This window comes from Notamacropus eugenii, chromosome 1 (genome assembly GCF_028372415.1).
Source record: "Notamacropus eugenii isolate mMacEug1 chromosome 1, mMacEug1.pri_v2, whole genome shotgun sequence".
Classification (NCBI taxonomy): Eukaryota; Metazoa; Chordata; class Mammalia; order Diprotodontia; family Macropodidae; genus Notamacropus; species Notamacropus eugenii.
The window spans coordinates 221,984,620-222,011,385 of NC_092872.1; the positions used below are offsets into that span (position 1 = coordinate 221,984,620).

General features: G+C 42.0%; 1 protein-coding gene across 7 annotated transcripts in view; it reads right to left on the reverse strand.

The window, feature by feature from the left end:
* CELF6 (CUGBP Elav-like family member 6) overlaps positions 1 to 26,766 on the reverse strand; it is a 116,327-nt gene that overhangs the window by 19,172 nt on the left and 70,389 nt on the right. For 2 of the 7 annotated variants that reach the window (XM_072627957.1, XM_072627951.1), the window contains 8 exons: positions 6,784 to 6,832; positions 3,482 to 3,610; positions 3,069 to 3,148; positions 2,588 to 2,731; positions 2,138 to 2,279; positions 1,562 to 1,711; positions 723 to 803; positions 408 to 551 (listed from right to left, as the gene is read on the reverse strand). In XM_072627957.1, the coding sequence (XP_072484058.1) occupies positions 408 to 551; positions 723 to 803; positions 1,562 to 1,711; positions 2,138 to 2,279; positions 2,588 to 2,731; positions 3,069 to 3,148; positions 3,482 to 3,610; positions 6,784 to 6,832 (919 nt within the window). The remainder of the gene's footprint in view (positions 1 to 407; positions 552 to 722; positions 804 to 1,561; positions 1,712 to 2,137; positions 2,280 to 2,587; positions 2,732 to 3,068; positions 3,149 to 3,481; positions 3,611 to 6,783; positions 6,833 to 26,766) is intronic. The other 5 variants (XM_072627952.1, XM_072627954.1, XM_072627953.1 and 2 more) reach the window with 5 other exon arrangements.

The following is a 26,766-nucleotide window of genomic DNA, read 5'->3' on the forward strand; positions in this document are numbered from 1 at the left end:
AGAATTCATCGTATCCTAGCCATACTAAATAGGATTTCTCCCTAAAACATCCCTGACTGTCCAATTTGTACTTGAAGACTGCCATGTTTGGAGGCAGTCTATTTCATTTTGGGGCAGCTCAAATTGTCTGAAATGTCCTCAGATTATACCGTTTTTTATCCATCGGAAAGGTTACAGCCTCAGGATGAGGGGTCAAACATTGTCTTGAGACTGGGGTGTCATGGTCATAGGATTTAGGCTTTGGTTCAGATGGTGTGTCAGGTGTCATAGAGTTGAGGGGATTGGATGCCATAGGCTCAAAGTGCAGTTGTCAGGGCTCACAGGTTCAGAGGTGGGGATCACTGGGGTCATAAGCTCAGAGGACCAAAGATCAAGGCCAGGGAAGTGGCTTGAAATAAGAAACTCACCAAAGCATTTGCTCTGGTTCGTGGCACGGTCTACAAAGACTTTGGCAGAGATGACAGTGCCGAAAGGCAGGAACATCTGCATGAGCTCGGCATCTCCGAACTCTTGGGGCAGGTGATAGATGAAGAGGTTACAGCCTTCAGGGCCTGGTTACAGAGGGAAAAGGCAGATTAGTGAGAGGACCTCCGTTAGGGGCCCTCAACACTTCAGCTCCCCTGTTCCTGACAGGGGTGAGAGGAGGAAGAATGGGGAGCTGGAACCCCACTCTACTACTTGTTTGAGATGTTTTCCCCAGTCAAGGAACCATCCCTTCTTACCTTCTCTCTGCTGCTGAGGCAGGATCGGGGGTTGTGGGGGGAAGGCTGTGTTCACAGGGGCATAGGCGGCTGGGTATGCTGCTGGAAACAGAGAAAAGAAGGTTGGGAGTGGGGAGCTCTTTCACCAGTCCTAATCAGGTCTCATTCCCACTCCTTTGCTCAGGACTTCTCTTGGCACATATGGGTCATTTCTGTGTTTCTATCTATGCATTCTACGTCTACATGTAGAATTGTCTCTCCCATGAGTACTCCCAAAGGGTGAAGACAATATGTCTATGATAAGACTGGGGACTCCCCAAGCAGGGAAGCTGTAGAGCCTTCCTCCAGTTGGGAGCTTATGCTATCTCCCCTACCAGTTCAGAGGAGATCACAAGTTCTACAATGGCCAATCCCTTCTACTACCCTTCTCCTCCTCCCCCACCCAGCCTAGAGGAAGTAGGTGGGAAAGAGGGAACAAGAGGAAAGACCATGAGAAGTCTGATGCAAGACCTGCATAGTGCTGCATTCCTGCGTAGGCCTGCTGGAGGGGCTCTGCCACACTGGGGCTCTGAGCTGGTGAGAGACAGAAACAGAGACAGAGAGAGGTGGCAAGGAAGATGGAAACACAGGGTGATAGAGAGGGAGAGAAAGACACACACAGGAGACAGACAGAGAGAAACAATGAGTGTGAAGGAGGAAACAGGATTTCCTCAGGACAGCAGATGACAGTAGATGGGAGAACTCCCTCTCGTAGGACAGAGGAAGCTCCTCCCTCATCATGGGATTTGGGTCTTTTGGGGCCTGGTGTTTCCATGCCTGGGGGTAGTTGGTGGGGAAGGCAAGGGGTGGAGGGTGCCCACCTGGGTAGGGGTGGAGACCGTTGGTGTAGAGGGTGTCCGAGGTTGGCTGCCCATTGGTCTGGGGGGTGAGGGGACTGAATCCATTCACCCCAATGGGAGCAGCAACACTGGGGACAGCGCCGGTGCTGATGCCTGGCGGTGTGCTGGTACCTAGGGGCCATAGGGAAGCCAATGTCAGGCCCTTTCAACCTGGATTGAGCAGGCAGTGATTAGCACTGGCAGCACTTTTTTCCCTCTTCATATAGATCAAGACCAAAACCTCAAGGGAAAAGAGCAGGGCTGGCAACATTTCCCCTTTGGGAGGGGGGCCTATCAGGGAGGAGGTTCCCTGTGGGACCTTTGCCCAGGATGAGAGGATGGGAGCGAAGGAAGCAGTCATGACTTGAGACCCTTGACATGTAGCCTTACAACCTAGTCTTTTAAGAGGGGTCTGGCTAATGCTGGAGAAAGAAGGGCAGGCATGGGGGAAAATGCTGACTTAGAATCACCATTCTTTTTCCACCCATCCTCCTGCCTCCCAGTCATCCTTCTGCTCCAGATGAAGAGGGGGAGCTGTAGGGGAGAAGTGGCCAGTACCTGATGAGGGTGTCACGGGTGTGGCAATGAGGCCACTGACATTGAAGGCAGCCATCTGCTGCATCTGGGCGGCGGCGATGGCTGCCATGGGGTTGAGGCACGTTCCTTGAGCGGCCATCAGGGCTGCCTGCTGCTGCATTATCTTAAAGATGGAAAGAAGGGATTGTAGGGAGGAGAGAGGGCAGAGGAAAGGCAGGATGGGGAGAAAAAAAGGTGGAGAGGAGAAAGATGGGTCACATTGATTAAGGGAGGATGGGATAAAAGATGATGGATGTCCAATGTACCCCATGAACTCCCAGATAAATGGGTGGCTAATGCTCTTTCTAGAGTTTTGTGCCTGACTCCTGTTGGAGTTAAAGCAGCTAAAGGCACCACTTAGGGAAAATGCTATCATTGATGCATATGGGGGAAAGGGGAGACGAGGGATCCCAAAGAGGAGGCATCCCCTACCGCTTGTGTGTACACTCCACAGGCTCCAAACTGTACAGTCATCGGGTGAAAGATGCCCAGCTGCCCAGCCATCTGGTGCATCCTCCTTAGTGTCCGCTCCTTGTCTGTGTCAGCAAACTTCACGACAAGGCTGGAGGAGGCTCCCTGGAGCAGGGGGGATAGAAGGAGGGATTGTATAATCACTGGCTGTCTTTCTCCTTTGGAGAACATAGATACTTTGAACCCCTGTCTCTCCTCCTGCCATTCCACTACCTCCCAAATTTGTAACTGTGTTTATTCTTGTAGGGGAGAAACTGAGGCAGAGGGAAGTAAGAGGGAACATATAATTTGGGATGGAGGTTCATCAAGTAAGATCATGGTAAAGGTGAATAGGGTATAAAGAATGGATCCCATCTCAACCCAGGCTCTTTGTCACCAACATGTGGGATGGGTTTTCAGGGCAATCCCTTTCCTCCCTTGGTCCCCTAGGGCTCCTCCTCACCGGCATAGTCTGGCTGCCATGCAGGCTGTTGATGGCAGCCTGGGCCTCTGCTTGGCTCCCAAACTTCACAAAAGCACAGCCTGGAGCAAGATAAAGTTGAGGTTAGGGCAGTTGTGGGACATAGATAATGTTCTGGGATTAATCCTCATCACATGGTTTTCAAGATGAAAATTGGGGTGTTACTGGGTCAGGGTTGGGATGATAGGGTCAGCTTAGATCACAGGATCCAGACCCAGTCTATTGGGTCAGTCTGGGGCCAAGGGGCTGTGTAGTGGTACAGTCAGGTTGAGGTCATGAAATTCAGGATGGGGTTAGGTTGGAATCATGGGACCATGGGATTAGGATGGGGTTTCAGGGTTAGGATGAGGTTATAGGGTCAAGGTTGGGATCAGCACAGAGTAATGGGCCCACACCTTTGCTAGTTCCATCAGGGCCCCGGAGGATGGTACACTCCTCAATCTGGCCAAAAGGCTCAAACAGCCGCCGGACATCCTCCTCGCTCTGCTGCTTCCCCAGCATCCCCACGAAGAGCTTCCTGTCTTCTGAAGGCAAGCCCCATGTGGTGACCCTAGGGCTGAGTCCTACCTACCTAGCCCTTCTCATGAATCCTAGCCCAGGCTACAAAATCTGAATTTCCCACTTCTCTTACTCCTCCAGGGACCCTGGGGCCAATGAAGGTCCCCACCTAGCCTGCAGCCCAACCTCTTCCCATGCAGTCTCTGAAACAGGGCCTGAATGACAACCCTTTGTCCAACGCGGAGCCCTTCTCCCAATCAATGACCTTCCATGTCTCTCACTGAACTCCCATCTCTGACTCTCAGCCCTACTCTCTTCCTTCCTGAGTTTCTATCGCTAACACCAAGATCTCATTCCCCTCATTAAGCCCCTTCCACTGAGCTCCTGTTCCCATGACTAAGACTAAACTGTTCTTGATGCTCTGTTCCTCAGCTGAACCTTAACACTCCATTTCATCACTGAGACCCTGACACCAAGTTCCCTGAACCTAACTCTGATCCTATCCCACACTAGCCCAGCAAGATCTATGAGAGCAGAAACACCATCTTGTCTAAACTTTGCATCCTTCTCAGGGCCTAGCATAGTGCACAGCATGTGTCTGCTGAATTAAATCCTTGAAATCTTTCTTTCCTTATCTCTGAGCTTCCATCCATCCTTCCCTATGCCTGGGATGGAAGTAACTTCCTCTGTTAGTGTATTGAGGGCTTTGAATCCACCCTTATAACATCTTTAAAGCTGCCCAAACCTGGGGTTACTCCTACCTTTCATTAAGTGCCATACCCCCTTGACCACCCCCCAGCACAGGTCACTTTCCAGACAAGGTGGAGTGTGGAGGGGGTGAAGGGAGGAAGTCTTGTGAGTGACCTTTATTTGTAAAAGAGGAAGGCCATTGAGGAGAGAAAGGGCAACGTAAGATGGTAAGGCGAGATGGACAATGTTGACTCTTCCAAGTCCCAGGAGGATATAGGGTTAGAACCTGAATCTTCTGTGTTCTACATGAGGTTAGGAGTCAGCTCATCTGGAATTCCCTCTGAATCTCCTACCAGGAATTTCTTGAGACTGCTTGGATTCTGTGATGGCCCTTTCTTTCTCCCACTGCTTGGTTGCCCTGAAACCTACCTACCAGTCATTATTTGCACCAAAACCCTCAGGATGCCTCAAGGGGTTGAAGATTCTAAGACTAAGAGGGAGTGTTGGTTGGCTGATAATGGTGTCCCAGCCTGAGGAAATAAAAGACAGGTAGCCAGGGTCCTGGGGTCTAAGGGAGAAAAGAGGCTACCCCAGCCCATCAGAGTGGACCAGGTCCTGAGGTCAAGGCTCCTGTGGGGCTTGAGATCCCTACTACTTACACTGGGGTCTTGGAGTAGGTAATAGATGTTTTCTGCCTGGTCTCCATATTCTCTCTACCAGCAGACTATTGGGAGGCACTTTTGAGAAGGCAGAGCTCTAGGGATGAGTTTTCTCATGATTGGAGGTCTTCCCTCTGACATCATATAGATCTGATCACACTCCCTCTTTGGTTTCACCTAAACCATCATCTGCCACCCCACCTTATTCCTCAAGTTTCCTCCCAGACCTGGAGAAAATATAGTATCTAACCAGGGCTTATGGGGTTCAATACTTGGTGGGTTTTCTCAGTGGTCAGTGATAAAGTTCAAAGTCCCTGGGGTGGGGTAAGCCTACCCCTATTTCAGAGGTACTTTAGTGTAGGGTGAGGAAGGATAGGATAAGCTGTCAGGAGAGGGTACAAAGACCACATTGTTCCTCAAAGCAGGGTTGACCAGCAATACATATAGACTTAGCCGAGGCAGGGGAAGAGTGAGGTATGTAGATAAACATCCTCCCTATCATTTTCTAGGAAATCAGTCTCAGTGAAGACAAGCTTCTTTAAGGCTTGTGTCTCCTTCCAAACACTTGTTCTCATCTAGAGGAATTCTATTTTTTTTTTTAAGTGGGGTAGACTGATCTGTGATTTGATTCATAAAGGCAACTTCCAATGAGGAAATTCCTTCCAAAGCAGATCAGCAAGAGGTCTATATCTTACTGTCTTAGAGCAAGGGTTCTTAATGTGGGGTCCACAGACCCCTGAGAGATTCTAGGGTTTCCATGGATTTGGATGGGAAACAGATCAGATCTTTATTTTTACTAATCTTTAACTAAAATTTAGTATTTCTTTTAATTATTTAAAAATATTATTCTGAAAAGATTTTACCAGATTATCTAAGAAGTCAATAGTGCAAAAAAAAATAAGAACCCCTGTCTTAAAGAGTTTTCCAAGATATTGAGAAGTTAAATAACTTGCTTCGGATCACACTGCTAGTATATGTCAGAGGCAGGATTAGAATCCATGCCTTACTGCCTCTAAGGCACTTTCTCACACTGTCTTATTTTTTTCTTTTGGAGGCAGTCAGGGTTAAGTGACTCGCCCAGGCTCACACAGCTAGTAAGTGTCTGAGGCAGGATTTGAACTTAGATGTGCTCTTGACTCCAGGGCCAGTTCTCTATCCACTGAGCCAACTACCTGTCCTCTGTTATCCCACACTGCCTTTCAAGATGGATCATAGGATCCTAGATTTAGAACCTGAAGTTGCTGAGACCATATATGTTTTCTTCCCTCTCCCCACAAGTTACAAAGGAAGAACCTGAGGATAGTATATCAAGCAACCCTGCGAGGGCAAACTGAGCCCAAATTGATGAAATACTGTAGGAAATCCCTCCCTGGTTGGGTGTTAGGATTATGAGAGGACTGTTACAATTCCCTGCCATTTTGACCAGCACCTAGAAAGCCTGGCTTTGCTCTGGGGAGCAGCATCCATCCTCCACCCTTCTCTCTCTTTCTCTTCCTGGAGGCTGGGTAGAATCAGTGTAGAGGACACACACCTAGGAAGCTTGGGTGGCTGAGACAGCCAGGTCCACAGAGGATCAGGGGCCACCCCAGCTGGGGAGTTGAGGCTCTGACTCCCCCAGAAGGCACTTCTGTGTCATGAGATGATGACTATACTTTTCTGAGGTGCCTATCTTCACCCCATTCCTGACCTCAGGGACATCCTAAAGGAAGTCAGCCAGTCCCAACCCTAGAAGTTCTACCTTTCACTGGGCACACAGATCCTGGACTGGGGGTTGGAGGGAAGATTCTTCTTTCCCCTATTTCCCACCCCCACCCCCCAATCCCAGGGTATGGGAAAGGGCAACGAGCTACCTCCTCGGCCTTCACTGTCAGCAGGCTTCACCTGGATAGGGCGGTTCATCTGAAAAACAAAAGATGAGCACATACAGTTAGGGAAGGAGTCCTGAAGCCCATACCATTCAGGAAAGGAGGCCTAGCTTCTGAGAACCTTTAGCTGAGCCCCCTAGCTATTGACCCATGAGGAATTCCAGTGCTCCTGATCCTCAGGGTCCCTAGCATCCCTGGGGCCTATCTGGCTTGGATCCTTCAAGGTTGGCCAAAACTCTGGCCTGAATAATTTCAGTGGATTCCTATTACCTTTAGGATAAAATTCTGATTCCTTTGGCATTTAAAGCCCTTCACCATCTGGCTATAGTCTATTTTTCCAGGCTTACAGCACAGTGTTCTCCTTCGTATATCCAATAGTTCAGTTAAATTGGTCTCTTTGTAGTTCTTCATATACAATATTCTATCCCCCATCTCCAAGTCCTTGCCTATTCAGAACCCTAGTCCTGAGGTACTATGGGGGGAGAATGGTGCACCATTGTGAGATTAGGTCATTAGTATAGGTTATCACCCAATCTGTTTTTCCCTTGTCATGATGGAGGGTTCACTTCAAGGGGACACATCAAGGGAAGGGATCTCTAGAAACAACTCATATGAAAACAAAAGCCATGAATAAAACTTATTTTTTAAAAAAATACAGGGAGACTGTGAGGAATTTTATGTGATAAGAACCTTAAAAATAATACTGGGGGAGGCAACATAGTTCAGCAAAAAAAAAAAAAACCCCAACAAAACTGGCTGCAATATTGAAAGATTTGGGTTCAAATCCCACCTCAGATGTCAGCTCCCTGCTCTACCTTGGACAGATTCCCACCAAACATTTATCTTCTTGATCTCAACCTCAGAGGTGGGGTTGTAGGGATCGTTGTTAGAGACTTGAACTCTAATTCCCTCCAGTTGCCTCCATCTCTTAACCTGTATACTGCAGGACTTAACTCCAGCCTCACACAATGACCCAGAGCTTCTTCCTTAACCTGAGTGTTCTGTCCTACCCCTAGGAGAAGGTTTGGGATGTCCTCCTACTCACCAAGTGGTCACTTTAAGGATTTCCCTACCAAGATCACTGAGGCTAGAGCAGAGTTATGAGTTGGATGGAGTTCATGCAGTCTCACCTAGAATAAGTTGGCTGTAAGCTTTCAGATTCTCAGGCATAAGAAGTGTGGGAATCTCTTGACTTCTCCTTTTAGGAAGAGCCAATCTCAGATCTTGGGGGAACAGGGATAACTGCCTAAGTTGGATGTGGGGTGGAGAAATGTTTAACGTCCTATGTCCCTGGTGCTTTTTTCTAGCCCTGGCTAGGGAGAGACATTGCATTTGGTAGACACTAGTCACTGAGTACTGAGGTATGCCAGGATGGCCCGACTGCTGGGTGCTACTGGGGAGACAAAAGGAGAAACCACCAGCAATCACCTCCAGAAGCCAGTGTAGTTAGAGAGACAAGACTCACATACTTGAGATAAAATGACACAAGATAGTCTCTGCTAAATATACCAGTGAGTGGGATGTATAGCAAAGGCCAGAGTTGAGAAGAGAGAGGTCAGCATGGTGGCTTCCTAGAGGATAGAAAACTTGATTTAGTCCCCCACCCGTATCCTAGATAAAACATTCTTTAAGAATATGATGGATCTAAATTTCCTTTGACCTGTCTCCAGGCTTTTGTAGCCAATCTGATAATATGGCTCACATTTATAGAGAGATTTATGGTCTACAGAATGCTTTCTTTATAACCTTGCTGAGTAGGTAATACAGATACTGCTGTCCCCATTTTATGGATGCAGATTCTGAGGCTTTGAGACTTTATACCCTGTGTCTCCCCTGCTCCAGAAGTTACAGTGACTTCTATTGTCTCTAGGAAAAAGACAAACTCTTTTGGCATTTAAAACCCTTCATAATCTGGTGACAGCCTACCTTTCCAGACTTACTGCACAATATTCCTCTTTATGAAATACCACACCCTGTAGTTCAGCTAAATCGGTCTACTGCAGTTCTTTACATACACTATTCCATCTCTCATCTCCGTGTCTTTGCACAGGCAGCCCACGTGCCTAGAATACTCTTCCTTCTCACACCTGCTTCTTGGAATTTGTGGCTTTCTTTAAGGCTTATCTCAAGATCCACCTCCCACTGGAGGCATTTCTCAATTTCTCCCCTTTCTCTACATCCCTCCATTTTTATAGCCCTCTACCCATCTCTGAAACTGCTTCATAGGTATTTTGTATTTCCTTATCTGACTTATTTGTGTATATGATGCTTCTCTCCCATAACTCTTTGAGGGCAAGGGCTGCATTTTGTCATTGTAATCCCATTGCCTGGCACAAAGCAGGCACTTAACGCTCATTGAATAAATGAATGACTGAATGAAGTGACTCTCCGAAGGATGAACAGGGAGGTGAGAACCAGGGCTTGAATCCAGGTTCGTATCAATGTGTCTGCTTCTCCAGTACTTTGATCCAGGGAAGATGGTGTCCTGGACCATAAACACAAGGATTTTGGCCATTGAAAGGTACTCTCCCCATTATAAATTAATAAATTGGCTTTCTGCCTTACAAATCTGTTTATGGTGAACTTGTCTAGCACATATCAATTCCTAAGTGTCTTGTGGCTTTTGGGTGAACTAATGAAATTGAGTTTCTGAACTGTGACAGTCTCATTGTGATCATTTCTTTAATCCACAGACAGACAGCAGGAGCTGTCTGCCCCTGAGATAAACTTAATATATTTGCGTGTAGCAAAAGAAGCTCTTGGCCCTCAGAGAGAAGAGTCAGGTTGTATTCTTTCTGAGAAGACGGATGAACTGGGAAAACTGAGAGAGACAAAACGATGAGGATTTGAGGACATTGCTGGCCAGCTCCAGTTGGACAACTTTCACATTGCAGGGGAACTACAGAGTGTGAGAGCTGGAAGGGACCTCAGAGGTCCAGTTGGCTTGAATACTTCCAGCAATGGGAAACTCATTATTTTTCAAAGTAATCCACTAAACTATTGGAAAACTTTAATTATTAGGAAGTTTTTCCTTCTAGTGAACTAACATCTGCTTTTCTTAAATTTTCACCCAGTTCTGCTCTTGTCAGCCAAGCAGAAGATGTCTAATTCAATCTCCACCTTTCTGGTATTTGAAGAAAGTGAGCATATTCCCTTCTCTAGGTTATATATCATGTTACAACAATTGATTCTCATGTAGTGTGGTTCTGAGGTTTTTCACCATCCTGATTAACATTCTCTAGATAACTTGTCTATATCCTTCTTAGAATTGAATCTAGCATTCATATGTGGTCAGAGTACAATGTCACTTGTTTGGGACATTACACTTCTTCTTATACATTTTTATTTTGGAAATTATACTTCTACTAGAGGTCAGCTATTAAATGTCTGTGGCCTAAGAAACAGAATAAAAATCTGAAGGAAGCAGGGCACCCAGATGACTCTGAGAGAAGAGCTACTTTTTAAAATATAATTTTTATTATAAACCTAATTAAAAATTAAGTAAAGAAAGTTATACTAAAATAGACTTGAACAAAAACAATAATGAGGCAGCTATTTCTTCCTTAATATTCTATTCTGGAATACCTGCTCCTTAGGTAACAAATGAGCTTTCATCTGAAACCTTTCCCTTTCCCACTCCTTCTAACCTCTTGCACTCACTAAGTCCTGGTTCTCTGCTGATGACACAGTTTCCGTGGACACCTTTTCCATCATTGGTTGTATTTCCACTCACTTGTGCCCCCTCCCCCAAATCCCACTGGTTTTGGTGGGAGAGTTGGAATACTTCTTGCTCCCTATTGCCACTTCTAAGATTTTTCTCTGCCACCATCACTTGGTAACTTCTTTTCCTCAGAGATTCATTCAATCCATTTTTTGTCACCCAATCAAGATTTCAATGGCTGTCTATCAATCTCCAGTTTATGCTCCTTCCTTCCTTAATAAAGTAGTGCCTGGTTCATGCACATTTTCTCTTCCCTCTTTCTCTTTTCCTGCCTTCTTACTAGGGGAGTTGAATATACATATTGGTATTCTCCTAAACACCCTAAACCCTACTTCCTCAGCTTACTCATTCCCATGAATCATTGTCTACCTCACCTCAGCTATACAGAAAGTTATATCTTTGATCTTACCATCACCCACAGATGCATTACTTCTATGTTCAGGAACTCTGAAATTCATTTATCTGATCACAATCTGTCATTCTACTTCCATGCCTGCTTTGCAACCCCAGAACATGTTCATTGTTCTCCTTATGACCTCTACTCTCTTAAGCCTTCAGTTCTTTCTCAGGCTATCACTCCTGCTTTGGCTATATTCTCCTTCCTTCCCCATTTCTTGGTGAACAAATTCAACTTTGTACTGTCCTCTACTCTTGGGTCCCTTGTCCCCTCAATCTCTTAAAGATCTTGCCCTGTTAAGCATCATCCCTGGATTACTCCCACGATGTGTTGCCTTCCCTTCTACTCACACTGCTAAATGAAGAGGGAGAAAATCATGAAAATGTGCTGAGTCTACTACAAATCTAAATTACATAATCTCAACTGGGCTCTCACTGTTGCAAAGTAACGTTTTTATATCTCCCTAATTGACTTATCATTCAATTCACTACAACAGCTTTTCCAAGCTTTTTTATCCTTTCTCAAATCTCTTATGGCTCCCTTTTTACCCATTCTCTCAGCTGAGAACCTTTCTTCATATTTCACTGAAAAAAAAAGAGAACATTAATGGAAGTTCTTCCTTTTCTTCTCCTCATTTCATATTATTATCCAGCTGCCTTCTACCACTATCTCCTTTTTCACTTCATCTTATACATGAAGACATCAGTCTTTTCCTTGCCAAGGTAAACCATCTCCATGCACAAGTGATACAATTCCATCCTGTCTTTTCTAGCTTCCCCTCTATTTTACTCATTTAACTTCAATATTGGTCTACTGCCTGTTTCCCAACAACCTACAAACATGACTATATCTTCCCCATCCTAAAAAAAATCCTTACTTGATCCATTCATCCCTGCTAGCTATCACCCTACACCTTCTCTCTTTTCTGGTTATTCTATCCTAGAAAGTGATCTACAACTGATATTTCCACTTCCTTCCCTCTGACTGTCTTCTTAACTCTGCATTCCAGCCTCAAGCTCTTCCTTCAACTGAAACTGTTGTGTTCAAATCTCATGGTCTTTTCTCAGTCCTCATCCTTCTTGGCCTCTCCGCAACATTTGAAACTGTTGTCATCCTTTTCTCCTTGATACTTGATAGGTTTTTATGACTCTCCTCTCTCTTAGTTTTCCTTTTACCTGTCTGACCGCTCCATCTCCTCTGCTAGATTTTCATCTTTCTCTGTTATTAACTGTGGCTGTTCCCCAAAGCTCTATTCTAAGCCCTTTTCTCTTTTTCCTCTATTATTTATTTATTGCTCTGGTGAGCTCTTCAATTTCCATTGATTCAACTATCATCTCTATGCAGAAGATTCACAGATTTCTTTGTCCAACTTTCATCTCTTTCCCGACTTCCAGAATGACATCTCTAGCTGCCTCCTGGACACCTCAAACCAAATGGTCTGTAGATATCTTAAACTCAACGTATGTACAATAGAATCCATTATCTTTCTCTCTACCCTTCTTTCCAAACTTTCCTTTTACTGTGAAGGGTAGAATGACTATCCTCCCAGTGACTCAAGATGGCAAACTAGGTATTATCTTTGACCTGCCACCACCATGTATTCTGTGATCCAATGACATTGGCCTCCTTGCTGTTTCTCACCTGTGGCACTCTGTCATCTGACCCTGGGCCTTTTCACTGATTATCCCCTGTGCCTGGACCGTTCTCCCTCTTCTCCATTTTTTTTCTCCTAACTTCCCTTCAAGTTCCACCTTCTGCAAAAAACTTTTTCCTATGATCCTTAATCATCAGGCTTTCTCCTCTGAGACTATCCTCAGTTTATCCTGCATATATCCTGTTTTTACATAGTTGTTTGCCTATTAGATGGAGCACCATCCCTCCCTTAGATGGAGCATCATGAGAGCAGGCACCACCTTTTGCCTTCTTTTGCATTGTCAGCACTTACTCTAACGCGTGACACAGTAGGTGTCTAATAAATACTAGTTGATTGACCGACATTTTTTATTTCTTTGCCCAAATACCATAGATATAGACATGTATATATAATATATATAGATTATATATGCACGTACATCTACATATAAATTATTTAGTTAATGTACACATTAATCTTCTAGTTATATGTCTTCAATTTGTATGATTTCTTCAAAGTCTTTGCTTTTTTAAAAAATATTAGTCATATTCAGGATGTCCCAAATGTCTTAGTGCCACTTTAAACTTCAATAGCTTTTGAAAAACTGTATATGATATTTATTGCTCTTTTGTTCCATTACTTAGATATTGTGTCAGCTAAGCCCTAACTGCTGAAGTAGATTGTTTATAGTTTCACTCCATCAAGAGGACTGTAGCTATACTTTTTCTTTATACAAATAATTCTTTTTGATTACACATGTGTGGGAGAAGTAACCAAGGTCCTCCTAGTGAGGAACACAGGACTGAGTCCAGAGTGCTACCATAACTAAAATAAGCTACATTTCTTTGATGATTAGTGAGGCTGAACATATTTCAAATGGTTACTTATCATTTGTATTTCTTCATTTCTAAATTATCTGTTCATGTCTTTGGAAATGGGGATTGAATTCACAGATTTATATTATTTCCTTGTAAATTTGTATAATTTCCTTGTGAAATAAATAGTGGATATGTTTGCCTCACAGGTTTTACCTTAGTCAGTTCCTTTTTTTTTTTATCTTGGTTATATTGGTTTTTTGTTATATAACTAGTTGATTGAGTTAATTTAAAAATACAATCAAATCCTTTGCACTTCTCCCCAGTGATTTCTTTCATTTGTTTTACAGATAATTTATTATTATCCCTCTGTAGGTAAGATAAATGTTATTTCATATCCTTTTAACCTTCAAAAATGCTTAATTTATGGATACAGATGATTTTTATTGTATGTTGTTGAATAGAACTAATAAATTTTCATCATTTCTAATATTTATTACAATGATTTCTTTTCCATAGATTTACCAAATGCTTAACTTTTGTTTAACTAAATCTCTTTCTGGGATCTCCATTGACTAGTTTTTCTATTTGTTGTCCAATACCAGATGGCTTTGATAATGATCATTTTTATTATGTTTTAAAGTGTGATAAGGCAAATTTCCATTTGTGGGGTCAAAACATCAGTGATGTGTTTGCTTGTTTGTTGGCTTTTGATATGAATTTCATTATCATTTGATCAAATTTTATAAAGCAAGTAATTGGAATTTTGATTGGCATTGTATTAAATCAATAAACTAACATTAGGGTTATTGACATTTTTACTGTGTTCAACTGTCCTGTTCTTTAACATGGACTGTGTCTGCAGTTCAGGTTTTATTTTATTTACGTCAATAAATGTTTCTAGCATTATTTTAATAAGGGGTACATATGAGCCTTGGGAAGTCAATACTCAAAGATCTGATGTTTTTGGTTATTAATGTAAGGTAGTGTAGCCATAGCATAGTGGACTGCACAAATCTTTGTTCTGTGAGATTTGGATTTAAAGGGTCACACCTGATGACCCAGCGGTCAACATGTGGCCTCAAGGCTGCAGGTTCCCATGGTAGAGGGTCAGCTTTGGAATCATTGAGGCCTAAATGTACTCCACATACTAGCTATATAACTCTGTGCAAGTTGTTATACCTCTTTCAACCTATTGTCTTAGCTGTAAAATAAATATAATAGTCACATTTACCTCAGAAGTTTGTGAGGATCAATGAAATAATATATGTAAAATACTTTGCAAGCCATAAATCACGACATAGATGTTAGCTATTAATGAAATAAAATTAAGAATATAAGTTAAAAATAATAATACAATAATATTATCTAGAGATAATAACTCCTCACTGCCTCAAAGTAACTCTCTTAAGAGTATAACTCATGAATGATTTGCAGATTTCTATCAGTGGAGGGAGATTCCATACTGGGAGCTCCCTATACTCATGAAATCAAAAGTACAGACTTAAAAAATACTTAATATTTTTGCACTGATAATCATTATTCAGAATAAAAAATATTTAGAATTAGAATATGGAATTCAAAGTACTGTTATCTTCCTATTTCCTTTTAAGCCTACTATTTGTTTACATCTTAATCGTGTTTTTGTAATTTGTGTATAATTTTAATTTGATAATTTCAAATTAAATTTATGATTTGATCTGAAAATGCAATACCCAGAATTTCTTCCTTTTTTGTTTACCAAGAGCTACTTCTTGCTCAAGCATATTACTGACTTTTATTTCAAGTCCTTTTATATTTAAGGAAAAAAATATATTCTCTGACCTTCTTTAGCAAACTCTACTAATCTTTGATTTCTTTATTGCCTATCTCTTTACGTAACTGACTTTATTTTGATAATGGCTGATAATGAGATTGCCCAGTATTCTGAGGTATTTCTTATTTCTCCTTGTATTGCTATAAACTTCTATAAATATAGGTGTCATCCTCTTTGAGACTACGAGTTTAATATTTAGATGAAGTTTTTACTATTTACTCTTTCTTTTACCAGGATATAATATTCTTGTCTGTCCCTCTTAATGTTTTCTGGTTTGACTTTAATTTGACAGTAGCCTTGTACACAGTTGGTGCTTAACAGATGCTTGTGCAATTGTGTATCCATATTCTTATTACCCATTCACTGGATTTAAGAATTAGAAGGGACCTCAGTGGCCTTCTAATCTAACCCACACTTGACAGTGGGAGTTTGAAGTTGTAGACAGTAAGAGGAAGAGAGAGGAAGAGTCAGTAATCATGAATTCTCCTTGAGTTTAAAAACTGTCAGTCAGGTTTCTGTTGGATGCTGATGTGATAGTCATCATTATAGAGGCTGATCATTCATTTTAATCAATTATCAGCTGTAAAATCTTCTCAGTTCTTTAAAATTACACTAAAATCTTGCTTTTAATGTAAAAAATGTCTGCAATTTGTGCTGTTCTAGTGCAGAATTATTTGCTCAAGTGAAAAGAAAAGGAAAAACTAGGAGGTAGAAACCTTCTGACTTCAACTGCTCCACCTCCGACTCTTGGGGATCGATTGAATTCGAGTTAACAAGCATTTTAAATTACTGTGTAACCATGTGGTACCATTTGTTCTGGTTAGTTCTGGAATTTCCCTTCCCCCAGTTTCTTTGAATATAGCCTCTACATTCTTTTCCTTTTTTATATCTTCTAAATTGCCAATTATTCTGAAGTTTGATTTTCTGGTTCTGTCCTCGAGATCAGTTTTTAAACCCCCAGGCACTGTTATTAGTTGCCTTTTCAATTTTGTTATGTCCTGGTCTTATTTTCACTTAGTTTTCAATATCCACCATCAAAAGTTCCAATTCTTTGACACCCCCCACTTTTTTTTTTGCTAGCTCCAATGATTTTACTTCCTCTGTATTACTTTCTATTTTCATTAACTTTTTTTTTTCATTATCCCCTTCTAAGTTCTTGGGAGCTGAAATTCATACTTTCTTTCATTTCCTTTTGGGTATCTTTCATCTGTTGAAGCTTATTTTGTGGTATATCTTGAGGTGCTGCCAGTGCTAGTATGGTCTGTTTTTCTCCAGTAGTATTACTCCTTCTTTTTCTAATATTGCAGATTTTTTTTACTATGTCATTTTTTTCTTCTTCAATTTACTCATTGTCCCAAATTTTTTTCCTTGTCTAGAGATTTTTTTTTTTAGTAGGAAGACAGGCTGAATTTCATGATATTTGAGGAAGTGGTTGAAGGAATTGTTCTACACAGAGTCCTTTTATTCTCACAACAACTCTTGGTGGTAAATGTTATTATATCCCTTTTTATAGGTGAGGAGATTGAGGCTAAGAGAGGTTAAGGGATTTATTTGGATACCATAGCTAAGAAGTATTTGAGTCAGGATTCACACTCAGGTTTTCTTGACTCCAAGTCCACGTCTCTATTTGCAATCATCCATGTCATTCTCCCTTCCTCTTATACCATTTGTCAGTGAACAAAGTGTACTCTGAGGCTGTGTTCTAGGCCCTCCTCTCTTATAACCTATCTCTTGGTGATCTCATTAGTGGCAGTATGTTCAACTATCATTTCTATGACTCCCAGATTTATATATTCAGCCCATATCTCTCTCATGAACTCTAGTAGCTCATCTATCTGCCTGTTGGGTATTTCAAACTGGACATCCCATAAGCATTTCAAGCTTAGTATGTCCCAAACTAATTACCTTCCCCCTAAGCCCTTCTTCTAACTTTTTGTTGAGGGCATAACTGTTCTTCCATTACCCCGGTTCAGAACCTTAGAGTCATCCTGAATTCTTCACTGCCTTTGGGACTACTACAGTCATCTGCCTTTCCCTTCTCCAAAACATTCCTTCACAGATGTCAAACTGATATCTAAACTTGTGACTTTGCTGCTCAAAAAGCTTCAGTGGTTCCTTATTGCCAAAGGATAAAACATAAACTCCCAATTTTGATGTGGAAGGTCTTTCACAATTTGATTCTTCTCCATTTTTCCAGGTTGACTCCATATTCCTTTCCCTCAAACACTCTACATTCTAGACTCATCTTTACACCTCCCTCTTCCTATCTGCCTCTTGCAATTTTGACACTCCTTTCAAGGCTCAGCTCAGGTGATACTTCCTTCAGAAGATTTTTTTTAAATGACCCTAGTTGTTGGTACTCTCCAATTATCTTATATATTTTTTGCATATATTTACTTGTTTATGAAGATATTGCATCCACAAGCAGAATGCAAGCTCCTTCAGGGAAAGAACAGTTTCATTTTTGTTTTTGTATTTTGACCTGTTCTTGGCACACAGTAGATATCTTATAAATGCTTGTTGATAGACTGGTTGGTTGGGTAGCTTATTTCACCTTTGTTTATTCATTTATGAGGGTGGGGAGGGGCTTGGGGCTGAACCAGTTGCTTTCTAAGGTCTTAATGAGCTCCAAAATTCCAATTTATGAATGCTAAGGGAAAGCAAAAACATAGGAAAGACAAATAAAAATGGAAAATCCCACAGGATGCAAGGTTTGAGGGTTGCCTGAATTCTATTCCTCTATCCGGCTAATCTGATTGAACCTCTGGCTTTTTTGGCAAATTCAGTTCCTCAGCCCTCAGATGATTTTCTGAATCCATTCCAAGAGGTGTGGTTTCTTCCTCTGGATTATTTTGTCTGTAAGTCCTTACTCAGAAATTCTGGGAAGCTTCTTCTTCCGGTCCATGTCAAGTATTTTGGTGACATGCAGAATTATCTGGGATCTTAGGCTGTTTCGGTCATTCACATGTTAGCCACTTTTTACCTTGAAGTTTCTTTTTTATCCTGTAGGAGGAAGTAATTTTCTCCAAGTAAGTCAGCTCTGCCTCACTTAAAACTAGCACTAACAAATCAAGACATCATTCTCATGATGTCATTGATCCTCTCCCAGAAAAGAGGCAAAACAACCACCATTATATTAATTCTAATTATATTAATTAAGCCCAACAATATCATTAAATAGACCCCTACTCTAACTCTCACCCTAATGTTAATTCTGATATGCATCCTTGGAATGTTGGAGTTGTTAGAAACTCTACCCCAAACCACTCCTGTCCAAGTTCCTGGAGTGATGGACCAGGAAAGTTCCTGTGGATGGAAATCATGTCTTCTCCCCTCCTTTCTTGCTTTTTGGAGGCAGTGTGGTACAACAGAAAGAACACTCATTTTGGTCCTCCCTGCTACTAGGGACTTCACTCTGAGATGACCTGTCATCTATTCTGTATAGATTTTACAGTTATTTACATGCTATTTCCCCCATTGAGGACAAGGACAATGCTTTTGCCTTTCTTTGTATCTCCAGTGCTTCGCACACTGCCTGGCATAGAGTACATGCTAAATAAATGCTTTTTCACTGACTGACTCCGGCTCAAGCTCTGTTTCTGAAGCTTGGTACCTTTGTGACCCAGTGCGAGTCACCTAACTGTCCCAGCCTCCAAAACTCCTTCATCTATAAAGCTGGACTAGGTGGCTTCTTTCAGTTCCAGATCCGTGATCGGATAATCCTATTCTAGCCTTCCCTCTCCTCTCTGTGCTAGACTCCAGTAAGCTCTAGCCACTGCCATGTCAGAGAGGAGCAATATGTGGCAGGTTCAGAGAGCAGTCAGTCTAGGGATTTCAGGGCTAGAGTGAGTTGGGGTGGGGAAGTGAGAGTGGAAGATGGTAATCTGTTGTTGGAGATATGGAAGCATGAGGACCAGGGGAGATGAAAGGGAAGGGAATGTTAGGCCCCTAACACAAGAATTCTAGATAGAATCTTCCTGAATTGATGCTAGAAGGAGTGAATTTGAAGATAAACATAAGATTTCCTGACTTCCCCCAGGACAGATTAATTGTTGCCCTAATTCCTTAAGGGGTTGCCTAGGTTTGGAATGCAAATAAGATCAGGAAGAACTTGTCTTTTGAGCTAAGGTATGATGAATCATGGAAGAGTTTTTACACTTTTTTGGGGGTTGAAGGGGGAGATGTCTCTGATCAGTTAGTCCTTTTTTAAGACCTCCCTCAGCATCAAGGGATGAAGGATGGAGGGAACATAATTAATTCCAGGGGTACAAAGTGGAACTTGTAGATCTGGCTGTAAAAAGTGGGAATAATAATCCATTTACATAACACTTTAAAGTTTGTAGAACACTTCACATACATTATTTTGCTTATGAAATATGAAGTAGATGTTATAGTTATCCCCATTTATAGATGAGAAAGCTAAAGCTAAGATTGGTTAAATGGTTTGCCCAAGGTTAATCAATCAATCATTAACCATTTTAGTAAGTGTCCCCTGTGTTTCATGCATGGAAAGATAGTCCCTTTTTCAGGGCGTTTACAATCTAATGGGTCACACAGCTAGTAAATTTCTGAGGTAGGATTTGAACTCAAGTCTTCTTGACTGGAGGGTATAGAAAGCATAGAGTCTAGCACTCTATCCACTATACCACCTACCTGATGCAAATGTCTAGGTAGTTCCAGCTATCCATGTCAAATGTCAGATTCCTTCAAAAAATAGACCAGATATGTGCCCGATGGAAGGAATTTTATACATAAACTACACTGGGGCATTCAGGTTTTGCTTTACAGCTCAGAGCTGCAGATGAAGCCAAGTAATGGAGTGGGAAATAGAATCAGGGATGGAGACTGAGGGGAGGAAGATCACTGGAGCCAGGGAAACCCAAAGGGCATGAGCCAAGGGTGAAATCAGCAAGGACCCAGCTGGGAGAACCAGAAGGAACTTTTCACTGAATTCAAGAATGAGTCTGAGCTTCCCCTGAGTTTGTCACCAGTGCAGTCATGAAGTCATGGCTCTGGGTGTTGGGAGGTTCCAAAGTACATAGAAAAGTCTCCTTCTATTTGAGCAGGTCAGGAGGAGGGCAAAGAAATCTGCCCCTTCAGGCCTCCAAGTGCTAGTCTTAGCCAGACAATCGAAACCTCACAGGTAGGGAGATAGCTTTCTTAAATGGGAACAAGTCAGTGGGACCTTAGGAATCACATAATTATAATAGCCAGCATTTATACAGTAATTTGCAAAGTGCTTTACAAACAGTAACTCATTTGATCTTCACAACAACCTTGTGAGGTAGATGCTCTTATGAGTCTCAGTTTAGAGTGGGCAAATAAGCAGAGGTTAGATGACTTGCTTATGGTTGCACAGATATTAGTATCTGAAGCTGGATTTGAATTCAGCTCTTTCTGACCCCAAGCCAGAGCTCTGTCCACCACACTGCCTAGGTTGCCTGCAAGACTTCTCATTTTATTCCAGGGCTCTGAAAGAACTGGGGGATGTGATTGCTGAGATTTTCGAGGACTGTGGAAAATGAGAGAGGTGCTGCAGGACTGGAGATTAATGAACATTGTCCCCAACTTTCAAATATTTCATAAATATAGGCAAGTGAGCCTTATGTATAAATTCCTGACAAAGATCTAGAATGGATTATAAAAGGGATGGTATGGGAGCACTTAAAACTTTTAAGCTGTGATCACTGCCTCACATAGCTTCATTGAGAACAAATCATTTCAGGTTACCCTCATAGACTTTTCAACACAGTTGTCGCAATAGTAGAGCTATAGATATAATATACCCAGACTTCAGAAAGCATTTCACAAAATCTGTTGTTATATTTATGGCTAAGGTGGAGGGATGTGGATGATAGGATAGATAGAAGTATTTGGAACTGAAATCAGAAAGTGTTGATTTATAAATTGATCAGTTTGCTGGGAAGTTTCCAGTGGAGTGCCTTAGGGCTCCATCCTAGCCTCTATTTTAGTTAACACCGATATCAGTGACTTGGGTGTTGGCATAGATGGTATGCTGATCAAATTCCAAATAAAATTGCAGATAACATAAATCTGAGAAGAACAGTTGTAGACAGGTGGTACTTCAGATAAAGGGATTAGATAGAGTAGAAGAATCTAGTAGCCTGCAGTTTATGTAAAGTCCTATACTAGTGTTCAAAAGATTACTGTGCTGGGGAAATACAGCTAGAAAGCCATTTATATGAAAAGGATCTGAGAATTTCAGTGCACTCAAAGCCCCCATTTTGAGGGGATATCTGAAATTGCTTAGAGGGTACCTTAGTGTGGAAATTCTCCCCACCAATGGTAAGCAACAAGCCTTCTGTAATTATTGTTTTAGGGAATTGCCAGGGCACTCAGGTTAAGCAATTCATCTGTGGTCACACAGCTAGTAGTCACACACAGGTGTGACCTGTTAGATTCAGGATTTAAGTCCAGATCTTCCTGGTTTCAAGACCAGTCCGCTCTATCTACTGCATCACTCGGCTTCTCAAAAGCTCAGTATGAGTCAGCATTGCCATGTGGCAGCCAAAAGAGCTAATGTTTTCTTAGGCTACAGGAATAAAGAGAAAATGAGGTGATAGTCCTGCTGTACTGTGCTCTGGGCAGACCATACCTAGAGTATTGTGTCTAGTTCTGCGGTCTGTATATTAAGAGTGACATTGCCAATCTGGAGTGTATCCAGATCAGGGTTTCCAACATGAGGTGAGGTGTCTGGAAACCAGGCCACAACATAATTAGTTGAAGTCTCTGCATTTGTTTAGCCTACAGAAAGAAGATTTATATGGGGATCTGAGAATTGTCTTCAAATATCTGAGGGGCTGTCATATGGAAGAAAGAATAGATCTGCTTTGCTTAGCTCCAGAGGGTAGAGTTAAGTGCCAGTTATAAGGAGGCAGATTTCAACTGTACTGTAATGAAAAGCTTTACAAAAAATAATTAGAGCTGTTCAGAAATGGAGTGGGCTGCCTTAGTTGGTAATTTCCTATCAATGGTGGTCCTCAAACAGGTGTGATATAGATGGGATTCATGTTTTGGTTACAGTTTAGACTAAATAGTCACTGAGATGCCTTCCTATTATGAACTCTGTGGGCTCCAAGCTCTGTCTCTTGCTCTAGCTCCAGGCTGCCTGGGGACTAGTGTGTGGGGGAGGTGAACACTGGGCTAGGACTGGAGTAGTGGCAACTTGGGCTGCATCATACATCAGGGCCTAAAATTGTCCAATTAGTGTGTCTCCTGCCCTTGTCTGCAGAAGCCAGAACCAGATCTTGAGGCTGAAGAGATGGTTCTATGGGTCAGGGGCACTGGCTATGCTGTGGTTGGATTTTGAGGAAGCAGTGCATCCATAAAGCTATCGATTCATTCATTCAACAACTCTATGTGGAGTATAACTCTATGCAGGGCCAGGAGTGTGTATGTGTGTGTTTGAGGGGGGGTGTGTTTAGATAAGAGACAGATTATTCTTAAATAGCTTGCATTTTATGCTCTGAAGTTTTATGTTTGCATGTCCAAAGTTCAATGCTTTATTTCTTTGTATTTTGTACTGTTTGCCTTGACCAGTAAGTTGAGAATGCAGGGAAAGAGAGGAGTTAATAGATAAACAGGTGGCTTTCCCTGAGAAGACAGTGTCAGACTCTTAATAGGCCAGCAAAGTGGGGTCAACTCATCTTACCCAACAGGGAGAGAACAAAAGTTGTTGGGGTCAAAGAGAAGACCAAGAGCTTTCAAAGGGGTGGAATTGTGTGTGTGTGTGTGTGTGTGTGTGTTTGTGTGTGTGTAATTTATAGTCTTATTTAATGCTGAGAAATCACACTATTTGATCTTTGCTGGGCTGCAACCACACCCACCTATACTGGAGGAGGAAGGAAGAGAGAGTGGTATGTTTTTCTGCAGGTGTTCACCTTCCCCTCCTCCCTCCCCAAATGCACCGTTTCTGCACCAATCCCTGCCCACCCCCTCCTCCTCTAGCTCTACAATTATGCTGGTTGCCAGGACAACAAGCAGCTTCCCTATTACCATAGTGACAGGCCATGTGCTATGGGGTAACCATGGCAATGCCCTGGCAGTCACAGATGAGCAATTTACTTTGGAGCCAAAAAGTGGTGGGGGTGGCAGGGAAAAATGATTTTGATCCAAACAAAACAAAACAAAAAAAAGGGAGAGATCTGACCACAGCTCCCAAAGGCCACCACATGTTCAGCACTTACAGTACGTGTATGTAGAAACACACACATGTAATTCATAGATATAAACAGCTGGCTTATATGAAGATACACAGGCATACCTGATCATACAGAGACAGAGGTATCATCATTCTCTGCACCCCCTCCTCCAACATCCCTCTCACCACACATCTGCTGAGGGTTAATCTGTCCTCCAGTTCCCCATGCCATATGGAAACTTGACCGTTACCTCTTACCTCTTCATCCCTGACCCACCATCTCACATTGTCATAAATTATCTCTGACCTGTTGCCTACACACACACACATCCAATTTCTGACAATATCATCAAAACCAGCAAGGGCACATTTTATTTCCAATCTCTCCCCTTACCCCCAATTCCATAGAGATCCTCCTCATTTACAGCCTCTCAGGGATGTACCTTGAATCTGTTTGTGCTAACCAGCTCAGTCTAAGTCTCTGGTATTTGGTGCCCTGGAGGTGGGAGGTGGGGAGCTCTTCAGCTGAATTATGAGGAGATGAGGGGGCAGGATAGCCCTGCCTTTTTCTCAGGGTTTTGCTGATTGTCTTTTACCTTATTTATCTCAGACCTGCCCCTCTCAAAGACAGGTATGGAAGGCAAAGGGGAGCCACAAAATTCCCTCCATGCATACTTTCTAATTAATTGTTTGATTAGGGAATAGGGCAAAAATGTGGGAGTGAGAACTCAGTGTACTGAAAAAAAGCATGCTCTTTGGCTTTGGAATCAGAGGATCTAGGTTTGAATGCCAGTTTTGCTACTTATTAGCAGGGGAAGTAAGTCACTTCACCTCTCCGGCCTCAGTTTCCTCATTTATAAGATCAGTGGATTGGAACAGATGTTCTCTAAAGTCTCTTACAGCTTGACATCCTTTGATTTTTTTAAAAAATATAATTAGAGAGATATTGGGAAAGAAATACAAATTTTGGGAATAAGAGGAAATAAATTGAGGGAAAGAGAGAGAGAGAAACAGATGGACACAGACAAACAGACAAAAGAGATAAAGATATGATGAAGAGAAGGGAAGGGAAAGGCATCCCCAGAAGTGGCCTTAGGATACTCAGATTCTGTCTGGATTTTGAGGAGGACATTAGGGAATGGGGCAAATGGACAGTGATAGCATGGATGGCTCAGGGATAGGAGAAGGGAGAAGGAACCCTCAGGTGGGAGCCAAAGGGTAGCCAGTAAGGATGATAGCGGGAGAGACTGGGCAACAATGGCGAAGCCTATGAATTTAAAAATAGTCACTGAAAGTTTCTTCCTGGTGACTGGAGGGACAGTTGAGAGCTGTATTCATTTATTTCAATAAATTGATTACCAGTTGCTAAATGTTGTTGTCTTCTTGAAATTGAATTTAAATGCAAACTTAAAAAAGCCTTTCTGTTCTGGAACAGATGAAATTGAGTTATTTGTTCAAGCAAAGATAAGAATTGAAATAGCAGGAGGTAGAAACCCTCTGACTTCAACCCACTTGGCAGAGCCTTCTGTTCTCATCAAAATGGATAACTCATCGTCCTCTGGCTAATTAGAGCCATTTTCTAAAACAACCAATTTCCAATATGTGAGCCTTTAGAACAGGGGAAAAATGAGTGTCATATTGCTTTGAGGGCATGAACTGATTCTTTTAAGGGAAAATTCCTTAACAATGAGAGCTAGTCCAAAGTGGAATGGACAGCCTCAGGAGGCAGCAAATTCCTATCACTAGAGGTCTTTAGTCACATGCAGGATGACCACTTGTAAAGAATATTGTAAAAGAGCTTCCTATTAAAGTAATAATAATAACTATCATTTGTATAGCACTTTAAGGTTTGCAAAATGCTTTACATGCATTATCTCATTTGAGCTGGGAACAGCTCTGGAAAATAGGTGCTGAGGTATTATTATCCCCATTTTACAGATTATAAAAGTGAGGCTCAGAAAGGTTAAAGGATTGACCCAGTGTCACACTGGTAGAAAATGTTAAAGAAGGGTTTGAACTTACATGTTCTTGACTTCAAATTCATCACTCTATCTGCATTTTCATGACTAGATGGTTGCTCAGATCTCTCCTAACACTGAGATTCTGTGGTTCTGATTTTGTGACTTTAATATAGGACCTGAACACAAATTGGGTGCTTTTCAGAAATTAGCTAAATGGAATGCAATTTTACTTGGACCATCTTACTTGAAAATATTTGAGGGATTCTGAAATGAATCACAGAAAGAATACCTAGTTAATTTTCTTTAAATATAGGTGATAACCTATTATAGGAAATTAGAAATACAACTTGTTATATAAGTGGAGATCTATGAAGGTGAAAATTGATTTGTGGCATCCTCAGCTATTTGTGACAGCAAACAGCTTCTGAAAAGACCTTTGGAAAAATATCTCTGGTCTGGAGAACTCAGTTTCCTGAGCTGTAAAATAGGAGAGTTGGACTGCATGATCTCTCAGGTCCCTTCTAGCTTCAAGATTCTATGATGCTCTGACAGGCTTGCAGTCACCCGTTCTGGGAGCAGAAGTTTCCATGGTAACTGCCTCACACTTGGGTCTATCTCCAGGGAGACACAGAATGTCTCTTTGGGAGAGTGACTAGTGAGATTGGGAGAGTGGTGATGGAGCTGTCTCCCATCTGTTCTCTCACTTCTACACCTTTTCTGGGGTACACCTGTGGGGAGGAGGAATACCTATTATCTCAACACCCCCTTAGAACTCTGCCTGCTACTATACTCCCTGCCTCTTTCATGTGACAAACATCACTAGGAGAGTGTATGAAGGTACTTACAGGTGTCTGATATGGAAAATATATTTGCATCAGTGTATGCTCCTTCAGTTTGATCTATTATATATACCCCAGGCAAATCTCTAGGATCCCCAAGCATTCTCTTTATTTTGCATTGAGATTTAAGATTAAAGTCAGAGAGCAACCCCACCCAGCTTAGGACTCAGAACCTAGGGAATCTCTCTTCCACCTATCATACTTCAGTACTACCCAGTACTATTTCCTTTGGTCTCACCAAGCCTTCTTGATTGAAGACTAATAAATTCAAACTTATTTAGCTCTCCGTATCTAGTCAGCTCCTAGACTATGTCTTGTTTCACTTCCCATCTAGCCATCTACCTGGGACATCCTTCTCCTCCTCCTCCCATCTCCTTTCTACAACTTTTGCTGAAGGCAAAAAACAAAATCAATAGTAGCACTGCTTTTGGAAATGATGCTTAATTGATTGAGTGCTCTATAGATCAACTCCCCATCCCTAGAATGCCTCCTGACCACCATTTCCTTACAGTATATAAAATAATACCCACTTGGCATTTCCTTATGTTCACATAAAAAGGGATAACTCGTCTTGCTGTAGTTACTTTCATATAATAATATGGTGTCTCTCCCTATTAGAATAGTC